The sequence below is a fragment of the Oncorhynchus nerka genome, linkage group LG15 (assembly GCF_034236695.1).
Source record: "Oncorhynchus nerka isolate Pitt River linkage group LG15, Oner_Uvic_2.0, whole genome shotgun sequence".
NCBI lineage: Eukaryota > Metazoa > Chordata > Actinopteri > Salmoniformes > Salmonidae > Oncorhynchus > Oncorhynchus nerka.
In genome coordinates, this window is record NC_088410.1 from 3614572 (window position 1) to 3628783 (window position 14212).

Genomic DNA, 14212 nt, shown 5'->3' on the forward strand with positions numbered 1-14212 from the left:
GGCTGTGGGACAGTGGAGATTAGTTTATAAATTGATGGGATCATCATGAAGAACTAACAGCCATTACCCAGGGATCATCATGAAGAACTAACAGATATTACCCAGGGATCATCATGAAGAACTAACAGATATTACCCAGGGATCATCATGAAGAACTAACAGCCATTACCCAGGGATCATCATGAAGAACTAACAGATATTACCCAGGGATCATCATGAAGAACTAACAGATATTACCCAGGGATCATCATGAAGAACTAACAGATATTACCCAGGGATCATCATGAAGAACTAACAGCCATTACCCAGGGATCATCATGAAGAACTAACAGCTATTACCCAGGGATCATCATGAAGAACTAACAGCCATTACCCAGGGATCATCATGAAGAACTAACAGCCATTACCCAGGGATCATCATGAAGAACTAACAGCCATTACCCAGGGATCATCATGAAGAACTAACAGATATTACCCAGGGATCATCATGAAGAACTAACAGCTATTACCCAGGGATCATCATGAAGAACTAACAGATATTACCCAGGGATCATCATGAAGAACTAACAGCCATTACCCAGGGATCATCATGAAGAACTAACAGCCATTACCCAGGGATCATCATGAAGAACTAACAGCCATTACCCAGGGATCATCATGAAGAACTAACAGATATTACCCAGGGATCATCATGAAGAACTAACAGCCATTACCCAGGGATCATCATGAAGAACTAACAGCTATTACCCAGGGATCATCATGAAGAACTAACAGATATTACCCAGGGATCATCATGAAGAACTAACAGCCATTACCCAGGGATCATCATGAAGAACTAACAGCCATTACCCATGGATCATCATGAAGAACTAACAGCCATTACCCAGGGATCATCATGAAGAACAGATATTACCCAGGGATCATCATGAAGAACTAACAGCCATTACCCAGGGATCATCATGAAGAACTAACAGCCATTACCCAGAGATCATCATGAAGAACTAACAGATATTACCCAGGGATCATCATGAAGAACTAACAGCCATTACCCAGGAATCATCATGAAGAACTAACAGCCATTACCCAGGGATCATCATGAAGAACTAACAGCCATTACCCAGGGATCATCATGAAGAACTAACAGCCATTACCCAGGGATCATCATGTGCAAGTACTGGTTAAGGAGTTCAGTTTCAATATTTTTTTACGAGGGGGGGGGGTCGAGGTGAGGAGGAGGATTATTTAAGATGCTGTTTAAGATGTTTTCGGAAGATGGGCGAGGCCTCTGTTGTCCTAGCTTCAGGGGGAAGTGTGTCTCATCATTGGGGTGCCATGACAGAGAAGAGCTTGGACTGGGCTGAGCGGGAGATCCACACTCCCGTAAGGGTGGGAGGGCCAAGAGACCTGAGGTGGCAGAGCAGAGTGCTCAGGTTGGGGTGTAGGGTTTGAGCATAGCCTGAAAGTAGGGAGGGGCAGTTCCTCTTGCTGCTCTGTAGGCAAGTATTGTTACCTGCGCTACTTCCTGTGTGAGGTAAGGTCGTAATCTACGGACGTTGTAGACCACGACCCTGCAGGAGCGAGTCACTGATTTGACGTTTGCAGAGAACGTCAAGGTGTTGTCAAAGGGTCACGCCAACGTTCTTTGCACTCTGGGAGGAAAAACACCGTGATGGAGAAGTCTATGAGCGGGCAGGCCTTTCCCTGGAGGAAGAGCAGCTCTGACTTCTCGAGGTCGACATCCAAGTCGGTCACCTCAGAGATACTACATGTCTTTATCGTGATGGAGAAGTCTATGAGCGGGCAGGCCTTTCCCTGGAGGAAGAGCAGCTCTGACTTCTCGAGGTTGAGTTTGAGGTGGCCGACATCCAAGTTTCCAGGCACGCAGAGATACTACATGTCTTTATCGGGGTGTCAGAAGGGAGGGAAGGAGAAAAGTAGTTGAGTTTCATCCTCATAGCAGTGATAGGAGAGACCATGTGAGCATATGACAGAGCTGAGTGACTTGGTGTATAGACCGAAGAAGAAAGGGCCTAGAACCAAGCCCTGGGGGACACCGGTAGCGAGAGTAGTGCAGACACAGATCCTCTCCACGTCACCTGGTAGGAGTGGCCTGTCAGGTAGGATTCAAGAGTGTTTCAGAGCCTGAGATGCCCAGTCCTGAGAGGATGGAGAGGAGGATCTGATAGAGACTGAGACGCCCAGTCCTGAGAGGATTCAAGAGTGTTTCAGAGCCTGAGACACCCAGTTCTGAGAGGATTCAAGAGTGTTTCAGAGCCCGAGACGCCCAGTCCTGAGAGGATTCAAGAGTGTTTCAGAGCCCGAGACGCCCAGTCCTGAGAGGATTCAAGAGTGTTTCAGAGCCTGAGACGCCCAGTCCTGAGAGGATGGGGAGGAGGATCTGATAGAGCCTGAGACACCCAGTCCTGAGAGGATGGGGAGGAGGATCTGATAGATCCTGAGACACCCAGTCCTGAGAGAATGGAGAGGAGGATCTGATAGAGACTGAGACGCCCAGTCCTGAGAGGATGGAGAGGAGGATCTGATAGAGCCCGAGACGCCCAGTCCTGAGAGAATGGAGAGGAGGATCTGATAGAGCCTGAGACACCCAGTCCTGAGAGGATGGGGAGGATGATCTGATAGAGCCTGAGACGCCCAGTCCTGAGAGAATGGAGAGGAGGATCTGATAGAGACTGAGATGCCCAGTCCTGAGAGGGTGGAGAGGAGGATCTGATAGAGACTGAGACACCCAGCCCTAAGAGGATGGAGAGGAGGATCTGATAGAGACTGAGACGCCCAGTCCTGAGAGGATGGAGAGGAGGATCTGATAGAGACTGAGACACCCAGCCCTAAGAGGATGGAGAGGAGGATCTGATAGAGACTGAGACACCCAGCCCTAAGAGGATGGAGAGGAGGATCTGATGATTCATAGTGTTGAAAGCAGCAGGTAGATCTAGGAGGATGAGAACAGAGAGAGAGAGAGTCAACTGCTTTGGTAGTCTCCAGGACACAGAGATGAGCAGCCTCGGTTGATTGACCCGCCTTGATGTCCGTCTGACTGGTTAGAGTCAGGAAGATCGTTCTCGGAGAGAGGAAAACGAAAAAGTTGATCAGTGACAGAACGTCTGTAGTTTATTAACGTCAGATGACTGGAGTTTTTTGGTTTCTCTTGAGGAGGGGAGCGACTCGGGCCATTTTGAAATCAGAGGGGACGCGGCCAGTGTTCAGGGATGAGTTGAGGAGGGAAGTGAGGAATGGAAGAATGTCTCCAGAGATGGTCTGTAGAAGGGAGGAGAGGAGGGAGGAGGGGATGAGGGAGGGAGGAGGGGATGAGGGAGGGAGGAGGGGATGGGGTCAAGCGGGCAGGTTTTTGGGCAGCCAGACCTCACTAGTCGCAGGATTTAATCTGTAGAGAGAGGGGAGAAAGAGGTCAAGGCGTAGGGTAGATCTGTGTGAGTGAGACCAGTGGACTCATTAGGCTGAGTGGATGAGACCAGTAAACTCAATAGGCTGAGTGGATGAGACCAGTGGACGAGACAGGCTGAGTGGATGAGACCAGTGGACTCAACAGGCTGAGTGGATGAGACCAGTAAACTCAATAGGCTGAGTGGATGAGACCAGTAAACTCAATAGGCTGAGTGGATGAGACCAGTGGACTCAATAGGCTGAGTGGATGAGACCAGTGGACTCAACAGGCTGAGTGGATGAGACCAGTAAACTCAATAGGCTGAGTGGATGAGACCAGTAAACTCAATAGGCTGAGTGGATGAGACCAGTGGACTCAATAGGCTGAGTGGATGAGACCAGTGGACTCAATAGGCTGAGTGGATGAGACCAGTGGACTCAACAGGCTGAGTGGATGAGACCAGTAAACTCAATAGGCTGAGTGGATGAGACCAGTAAACTCAATAGGCTGAGTGGATGAGACCAGTGGACTCAATAGGCTGAGTGGATGAGACCAGTGGACTCAATAGGCTGAGTGGATGAGACCAGTGGACTCAATAGGCTGAGTGGATGAGACCAGTGGACTCAATAGGCTGAGTGGATGAGACCAGTAAACTCAATAGGCTGAGTGGATGAGACCAGTGGACTCAATAGGCTGAGTGGATGAGACCAGTGGACTCAATAGGCTGAGTGGATGAGACCAGTGGACTCAATAGGCTGAGTGGATGAGACCAGTGGACTCAATAGGCTGAGTGGATGAGACCAGTAAACTCAATAGGCTGAGTGGATGAGACCAGTAAACTCAATAGGCTGAGTGGATGAGACCAGTGGACTCAATAGGCTGAGTGGATGAGACCAGTGGACTCAATAGGCTGAGTGGATGAGACCAGTAAACTCAATAGGCTGAGTGGATGAGACCAGTAAACTCAATAGGCTTTGTGGATGAGACCAGTGGACTCAATAGGCTGAGTGGATGAGACCAGTAAACTCAATAGGCTGAGTGGATGAGACCAGTGGACTCAATAGGCTGAGTGGATGAGACCAGTGGACTCAATAGGCTGAGTGGATGAGACCAGTGGACTCAATAGGCTGAGTGGATGAGACCAGTAAACTCAATAGGCTTTGTGGATGAGACCAGTGGACTCAATAGGCTGAGTGGATGAGACCAGTAAACTCAATAGGCTGAGTGGATGAGACCAGTGGACTCAATAGGCTGAGTGGATGAGACCAGTGGACTCAATAGGCTGAGTGGATGAGACCAGTAAACTCAATAGGCTGAGTGGATGAGACCAGTGGACTCAATAGGCTGAGTGGATGAGACCAGTGGACTCAATAGGCTGAGTGGATGAGACCAGTGGACTCAATAGGCTGAGTGGATGAGACCAGTGGACTCAATAGGCTGAGTGGATGAGACCAGTAAACTCAATAGGCTGAGTGGATGAGACCAGTGGACTCAATAGGCTGAGTGGATGAGACCAGTGGACTCAATAGGCTGAGTGGATGAGACCAGTGGACTCAATAGGCTGAGGGGATGAGACCAGTGGACTCAATAGGCTGAGTGGATGAGACCAGTGGACTCAATAGGCTGAGGGGATGAGACCAGTGGACTCAATAGGCTGAGTGGATGAGACCAGTGGACTCAATAGGCTGAGTGGATGAGACCAGTGGACTCAATAGGCTGAGGGGATGAGACCAGTGGACTCAATAGGCTGAGTGGATGAGACCAGTGGACTCAATAGGCTGAGGGGATGAGACCAGTGGACTCAATAGGCTGAGTGGATGAGACCAGTGGACTCAATAGGCTGAGGGGATGAGACCAGTGGACTCAATAGGCTGAGTGGATGAGACGAGTGGATGAGACCAGTGGACTCAATAGGCTGAGTGGATGAGACCAGTGGACTCAATAGGCTGAGTGGATGAGACCAGTGGACTCAATAGGCTGAGGGGATGAGACCAGTGGACTCAATAGGCTGAGTGGATGAGACCAGTAAACTCAATAGGCTGAGTGGATGAGACCAGTGGACTCAATAGGCTGAGTGGATGAGACCAGTGGACTCAATAGGCTGAGTGGATGAGACCAGTGGACTCAATAGGCTGAGTGGATGAGACCAGTAAACTCAATAGGCTGAGTGGATGAGACCAGTGGACTCAATAGGCTGAGTGGATGAGACCAGTGGACTCAATAGGCTGAGTGGATGAGACCAGTGGACTCAATAGGCTGAGTGGATGAGACCAGTAAACTCAATAGGCTGAGTGGATGAGAGTTTTATGTTGAGACGATCTAGTCCGGAGTAAACAGTGTTATAATTTGGAGCTTTAATTTAAGTCTCTCTGTTTAACCAAATACTCTGTTTGTCTTTGGCAGGAGAGAGACCAGACTCTCACTCTGACAGCGGGAAGAGTCCTTCAGGGGAACCAGACTCAGAGACGCCCAAACCAGCGAGACGACACCACTGCTCCCAGTGTAATAAGAGTTTTAAGTGGTTATGGAAGCTGAAAGAGCATGACAGAACACACACAGGAGAAAAGCCTTACCAATGCTCTCAGTGTGGAAAAGGTTTTACCAACTTAGGGAACCTAAAAAAACATGCAAAATTACACACCGGAGAGAAGCCTTTCCAATGCTCCCAGTGTGGGAAGGGTTTTACACGGCTAGGGAACCTGAAGGACCATAAAAGAGTACACACAGGAGAGAAACCTTTCCAATGCTCCCAGTGTGGAAATGGGTTTACTCAGTTAGGGAACCTGAAAAGGCATGAGAGAATCCACACAGGAGAGAGAACTTTCCAATGTTCCCAGTGTGGAAAGAGTTTCACACGGTTATGGAGCCTGAAAGAACATCAAATAGTTCACACAGGAGAGAAACCTTTCCAATGCTCCCAGTGTGGAAAGGGTTTTATTCTGTTAGGGAACTTGAAGAAGCATGAGCGAACACACAGAGGAGAGAAGCTTTTCCAATGTTCCCAGTGTGGAAAGAGTTTTACACGGCTAGGGAGCCTGAAAGCTCATGAAAGGATACACACAGGGGAGACATCTTACAATTGCTCTCTGTGTGGAAAGAAATTTACCAAGTTAAAGAACCTAAAAAAACATGTAAAATTACACACAGGAGAGAAACCTTTCCAATGCACCCAATGTGGAAAGAGCTTTACACGGTTGGGAAACCTGAAGGATCATAAAAGAATACACACAGGAGAGAAGCCTTTCCAATGTTCCCAGTGTGGAAGGAGTTTTACACGGCTAGGAAACCTGAAGGACCATCAAATAATGCACACAGGAGAGAAGCCTTTCCAATGTTCCCGGTGTGGAAGTGGTTTTACCCAGTTAGGGAACTTGAAAAGGCATGAGAGAACCCACACAGGACAGAGAACTTTCCAATGTTCCCAGTGTGGAAAGAGTTTTGCACAGTTAGGGAGCCTGAAAGAACATAAAATAGTTCACACAGGAGAGAAACCTTTCCAATGCTCCCAGTGTGGAAAGGTTTTTACCCTGTTAGGGAACTTGAAAAAGCATGAGAGAATACACACAGGAGAGAAGCCGTTCCAATGTTCCCAGTGTGGAAATAGTTTTAAAAGTTTAGGGAGCCTGAAGGAGCATGAAAGAACACACACAGGGGAGACATCTTACCATTGCTCTATGTGTGGAAAGGATTTTACCAAGTTAGGGAACCTAAAAAAACATATACAATTACACACAGGAGAGAAACCTTTCCAATGCACCCAGTGTGGGAAGGGTTTTACACGGTTAGGGAATCTGAAGGACCATAAATTAATACACACAGGCGAGAAGCCTTTCCAATGTTCCCAGTGTGGAAAGGGTTTTACCCAGATAGGGAACCTGAAAAGGCATGAGAGAACCCACACAGTCTTAACAATGACCCCAGGAGTTGGAACCAGTTCAGAAAACAGAACAGAAAACCGCAAAAAACAATGTTTTATTGAGGAACAGAAACAGAACTGGGAAAGAAAGTGATCTCTTCTCTCCTGCGTTCTGGAACAGAAGCATTATTTTAAAAGTATGGTAACCGGTTAATAACGTTCTTTTAAAGTAACTGTCCTGTGAAAATCTAACTTTTTAAAGTTAATCCTCTCCGAACTCATATCCAAATAATGTTTTTGACTCGTCCGATTCTCGTATTTGAGACCAAAGCATAAATTACAGATGAACTGGCCAATCAACGGTCTTGAGGAGAATGAGCTGGCCAATCCACGGTCTACTCGTGTTATTTTTTGTGACCGGTATACGCCCACAACATTCTATTAGGAAGGCGTTCTTAATGTTTTGTCCACTCTGTGTTCCTCTGCATGATGTATTGTTACACCGCATAGGAGCAGTATAGACCTAGTCTGTTCATTATATACATCTACATGATGTATTGTTACACCATGTAGGAGCAGTATAGACCTAGTCTGTTCATTATATACATCTACATGATGTATTGTTACACCATGTAGGAGCAGTATAGACCTAGTCTGTTCATTATATATTTGTTAATCCGATCTGTTTGACTGAATTAATTATATTTATTATTATTATTAATTATATATAACATTAATAAGACGTTGCCTTAAATGCAGATGTGTAGAAGATGTTTGTTTTAAATCATAAAATAAATCTGCACTAATCACTTGCTTCTCTTTATATGCCTCAATATAATATTGTTAGCTAATGAATTAAATGAATGAAAAATAAAGTGTTTTGTTGTTGTCAACTTCCGGGTCAGTAGCATCAGTCAAACCTTACACACACACACAGACAGACACAGAGACAGACACAGAGACAGACACAGACAGACAGACAGACAGACAAGTGCCTGATATACTATCTCTGATAAGCAGGAAAGTGCTAAGAATAGATATATATATATATATTAATTTATTAATATATGTAGCCTTAGAAATAAGGTTCAGGAAATCAATAACTTCGGATTAACATCGGATAACGTTCATATACTGGCCACCTCTGAAACTCACTTAGATATTTCCTCTGAAACAGCAGGAGCAATACAGGGATATAACATCTACAGAAAAGACAGGAATGCCAATGGGGGAGGTGTTGCTGTTTTACAATGGGGAGGTGGTGCTGTTGTCAATGGGGAGGTGTTGCTGTTTACAATGGGGGAGGTGGTGCTGTTGTCAATGGGGGGAGGTGGTGCTGTTTACAATGGGGGGAGGTGGTGCTGTATACAATGGGGGAGGTGGTGCTGTATACAATGGGGGAGGTGGTTCTGTATACAATGGGGGAGGTGGTGCTGTTTTACAATGGGGGAGGTGGTGCTGTATACAATGGGGAGGTGGGGCTGTATACAATGGGGGAGGTGGTGCTGTATACAATGGGGGAGGTGGTGCTGTATACAATGGGGGAGGTGGTGCTGTTTTACAATGGGGGAGGTGGTGCTGTATACAATGGGGGAGGTGGTGCTGTATACAATGGGGAGGTGGTGCTGTATACAATGGGGGAGGTGGTGCTGTATACAATGGGGGAGGTGGTGCTGTATACAATGGGGAGGTGGTGCTGTATACAATGGGGGAGGTGGTGCTGTATACAATGGGGGAGGTGGTGCTGTATACAATGGGGGAGGTGGTCAATGGGGGAGGTGTTGCTGTATACAATGGGGGAGGTGGTGCTGTGTACAATGGGGGAGGTGGTGCTGTATACAATGGGGGAGGTGGTGCTGTATACAATGGGGGAGGTGTTGCTGTATACAATGGGGGAGGTGTTGCTGTATACAATGGGGGAGGTGGTGCTGTGTACAATGGGGGAGGTGGTGCTGTATACAATGGGGGAGGTGGTGCTGTATACAATGGGGGAGGTGGTGCTGTTTTACAATGGGGGAGGTGGTGCTGTATACAATGGGGGAGGTGGGGCTGTATACAATGGGGGAGGTGGTGCTGTATACAATGGGGAGGTGGTGCTGTATACAATGGGGAGGTGGTGCTGTATACAATGGGGAGGTGTTGCTGTATACAATGGGGAGGTGGTGCTGTATACAATGGGGAGGTGGTGCTGTATACAATGGGGAGGTGGTGCTGTATACAATGGGGGGAGGTGTACAATGGGGGAGGTGGTGCTGTGTACAATGGGGGAGGTGTTGCTTTATACAATGGGGGAGGTGGTGCTGTATACAATGGGGAGGTGGTGCTGTGTACAATGGGGGAGGTGTAGCTGTTTTACAATGGGGGAGGTGGTGCTGTATACAATGGGGAGGTGGTGCTGTATACAATGGGGGAGGTGGTGCTGTATACAATGGGGAGGTGTACAATGGGGGAGGTGGTGCTGTATACAATGGGGGAGGTGGTGCTGTATACAATGGGGAGGTGGTGCTGTATACAATGGGGGAGGTGGTGCTGTATACAATGGGGGAGGTGGTGCTGTATACAATGGGGGAGGTGGTGCTGTATACAATGCGGGAGGTGTTGCTGTATACAATGGGGAGGTGGTGCTGTATACAATGGGGGAGGTGTACAATGGGGGAGGTGGTGCTGTATACAATGGGGAGGTGGTGCTGTATACAATGGGGGAGGTGTTGCTGTATACAATGGGGGAGGTGTTGCTGTTTACAATGGGGGAGGTGGTGCTGTATACAATGGGGGAGGTGTACAATGGGGGAGGTGTACAATGGGGAGGTGGTGCTGTATAAAATGGGGGAGGTGTACAATGGGGAGGTGGTGCTGTATACAATGGGGGAGGTGGTGCTGTATACAATGGGGGAGGTGGTGCTGTATACAATGGGGGAGGTGGTGCTGTATACAATGGGGGAGGTGTTGCTGTATACAATGGGGGAGGTGGTGCTGTTTTACAATGGGGGAGGTGGTGCTGTATACAATGGGGGAGGTGGTGCTGTATACAATGGGGGAGGTGGTGCTGTTTACAATGGGGGAGGTGGTGCTGTTTGTTCAGAGCCTATTCCTGCTTAGAGAAGATCTCACATTAAATACTGTTGAATTGCTGTGGTTGCAAGTTCCCCTGCCTCATATAAAGCCTCTTTTGCTAAAGGTCTATATGGGATATATATGGATTTATAGATATATACGACTATAGGCCACCAAGTGCTAAAGGTCTATATGGGATATTGATAGAGGAATTTTAGATTCCTCTATGCTTTAATTTCCAAAACCAATTAGCACTCATTTCTAAATTCATTAATGAATTGTAAGTTCATTAATTATGCATGAAATAGATTGAGACCAGTCTTAAAAGCCAGGTAAAGAGCGTTTAATTCCAGAGAGTACTGAATGCTTACACACATTTCCACAGGTTATAAACTGAAAATGACGTCAGCGTTTTCCAAACGTTCCGTTTCACAAACAGAGGACCCCTCTTAACTCTCAAGCCTCCACGTTATCAGCACGAAGTCAAGGCCAGTCAGCATAAATCAACATTCCCGACCATTTGGAGATGGTCCGTTCCCACCACCTGGAGATTTGTACAACTGAATGAACGAAGGAACAGACCTATTATTGTTACTAACTCCTGACTACATTATATACAATTGGGAAAGGGAGCAAGAGGGATAACTCACATGTACCGTACATTATAGCATTTGGACTAGTCAGTTTCTGATTGGAATGTATACATAATTAGTCATTTCAACCCTATTTTCCTCTATCAGATATATATGGATATATAGATATATATATACGGCTATAGGCCACCAAGTGCTAAAGGTCTATATGGGATATATATGGATATATATATATGACTATAGGCCACCAAGTGCTAAAGGTCTATATGGGATATACATGGATATATAGTTATATATATATATGACTATAGGCCACCAAGTGCTAAAGGTCTATATGGGATATATATGGATATATATATATATATATATATATACGGCTATAGGCCACCAAGTGCTAAAGGTCTATATGGGATATATAGATATATATATATGACTATAGGCCACCAAGTGCTAAAGGTCTATATGGGATATATATGGATATATAGATATATATATATATATACACGGCTATAGGCCACCAAGTGCTAAAGGTCTATATGGGATATATATAGATATATAGATATATATATATATGGCTATAGGCCACCAAGTGCTAAAGGTCTATATGGGATATATAGATATATATATATGACTATAGGCCACCAAGTGCTAAAGGTCTATATGGGATATATATGGATATATAGATATATATATAAGAGCGTCTGCTAAATGACTTAAATGTAAATGTAATGTAAATGTACATGACTATAGGCCACCAAGTGCTAAAGGTCTATATGGGATATATATGGATATATAGATATATATATATATACACGGCTATAGGCCACCAAGTGCTAAAGGTCTATATGGGATATATATAGATATATAGATATATATATATATGGCTATAGGCCACCAAGTGCTAAAGGTCTATATGGGATATATATATATACTGTGGGGCAAAAAAGTATTTAGTCAGCCACCAATTGTGCAAGTTCTCCCACTTAAAAAGATGAGAGAGGCCTGTAATGTTCATCATAGGTACACTTCAACTATGACAGACAAAATGAGAGAGAAAAAAATCCAGAAAATCACATTTATTTGCAAATTATGGTGGAAAATAAGTATTTGGTCAATAACAAAAGTTTATCTCAATACTTTGTTATATACCCTTTGTTGGCAATGACAGAGGTCAAACGTTTTCTGTAAGTCTTCACAAGGTTTTCACACACTGTTGCTGGTATTTTGGCCCATTCCTCCATGCAGATCTCCTCTAGAGCAATGATGTTTTGGGGCTGAATCCTTTAGTGCCTTTTGGCAAACTTCAAGCGGGCTGTCATGTGCTTTTTACTGAGGAGTGGCTTCTGTCTGGCCACTCTACCAAAATAACGCCCTGATTGGTGGAGTGCTGCAGAGATGGTTGTACTTCTGGAAGGTTCTCCCAGCTCCACAGAGGAACTCTGGAGCTCTGTCAGAGTGACCTTCGGTGTCTTGGTCACCTCCCTGACCAAGGCCCTTCTCCCCTGATTTCTCAGTTTGGCCGAGCGACCATCTATAAGGAAGAGTCTTGGTTTGTTCCAAACGTCTTCCCTTTAAGAATGACAGGGACCGACCTGCAATGCTGCAGAAATGTTTTGGTACCCTTCCCCTGATCTGTGCCTCAACAAAATCCTGTCTCGGAGCTCTAAGGACAATTCCTTGAGACCTCATGACTTGGTTTTTGCTCTGACATGCACTGTAGCCTACACCTCCCGCTGCTGCTGGCCTTTGTAAATTCTGATGTTATGCTCCTATAGTTTCTGGTAATAGACTACACCAGTAGTCGTCAACTGTGGGACCTTATATAGACAGGTGTGTGTCTTACCAGTCCACTCCTTTGCATGGCCTGATGCCCCTAATCTGGGTAAACAGTCTCTTTAGGTAACAGTCCACTCCTTGTCATTACCAAAGAGACTGGCCTTTCAGCGATCTCAACTATGAGAGTATACGTGCCTACACACAGATTGTAACATGTAATAATCAACTAACAACTGATAAGTCAATTCCGCAATAAGAGTGAATAACAGGAAGAACCGAGCCGCAACAGGAACCGGAAGTGCTGACTGCTAAGGGAACAGAGTGGAGGATTTTAAGGGGACGTTTTTGGTACAAACTTCATTAAAGGAACATTTCTTTGGAAGACTGTTGTAGAGGGAGAAGAGTAGATAGACACAATATGTAGCTACAACACAGACTGCTATGTAAGGTTGAGTTAAAAGCTATAGCATGTAGCTACAACACAGACTGCTATGGGAGGTTGGGTGAAAGCTAGGATGTAGCTACAACACAGACTGCTATGTAAGGTTGAGTTAAAAGCTATAGCATGTAGCTACAACACAGACTGTTATGGAAGGTTGAGTTAAAAGCTATAGCATGTAGCTACAACACAGACTGCTATGGAAGGTTAAGTTAAAAGCTATAGCATGTAGCTACAACACAGACTGCTATGGAAGGTTGAGTTAAAAGCTATAGCATGTAGCTACAACACAGACTGCTATGGAAGGTTGAGTTAAAAGCTGTAGCATGTAGCTACAACACAGACTGCTCGAGAAGGTTGAGTTAAAATATATGTAATGTAGCTACAACACAGACTGCTATGGAAGGTTGAGTGAAAAGCTATAGCATGTAGCTACAACACAGACTGCTATGGAAGGTTGAGTGAAAAGCTATAGCATGTAGCTACAACACAGACTGTTATGGAAGGTTGGGTGAAAGCTAGGATGTAGCTACAACACAGACTGCTATGGAAGGTTGAGTGAAAGATAGGATGTAGCTACAACACAGACTGTTATGGAAGGTTGAGTTAAAAGCTATAGCATGTAGCTACAACACAGACTGCTTGAGAAGGTTGAGTTAAAAGCTATAGCATGTAGCTACAACACAGACCTCAATGGAAGGTTGCGTTAAAAGCTATAGCATGTAGCTACAACACAGACTGTTATGGAAGGTTGAGTGAAAGCTAGGATGTAGCTACAACACAGACTGTTATGGAAGGTTGAGTTAAAAGCTATAGCATGTAGCTACAACACAGACTGCTATGGAAGGTTGAGTTAAAAGCTATAGCATGTAGCTACAACACAGACCTCAATGGAAGGTTGCGTTAAAAGCTATAGCATGTAGCTACAACACAGACTGTTATGGAAGGTTGAGTGAAAGCTAGGATGTAGCTACAACACAGACTGTTATGGAAGGTTGAGTTAAAAGCTATAGCATGTAGCTACAACACAACTGCACAGACTGTTATGGAAGGTTGAGTTAAAAGCTATAGCATGTAGCTACAACACAGAC

At 45.4% G+C, this 14212-nt stretch overlaps 1 protein-coding gene across 2 annotated transcripts in view; it reads left to right on the top strand.

Moving 5' to 3' along the window:
* LOC115119038 (gastrula zinc finger protein XlCGF57.1-like) overlaps positions 1–8146 on the top strand; it is a 39989-nt gene extending 31843 nt beyond the window's left edge. For both annotated transcript variants that reach the window (XM_065000863.1, XM_065000865.1), the window contains exon 2: positions 5807–8146. In XM_065000863.1, coding sequence (XP_064856935.1) covers positions 5807–7413 — 1607 coding nt within the window. In that variant the 3' untranslated portion in view covers positions 7414–8146. The remainder of the gene's footprint in view (positions 1–5806) is intronic.
* The last annotated feature ends 6066 nt before the right edge of the window (positions 8147–14212 follow it).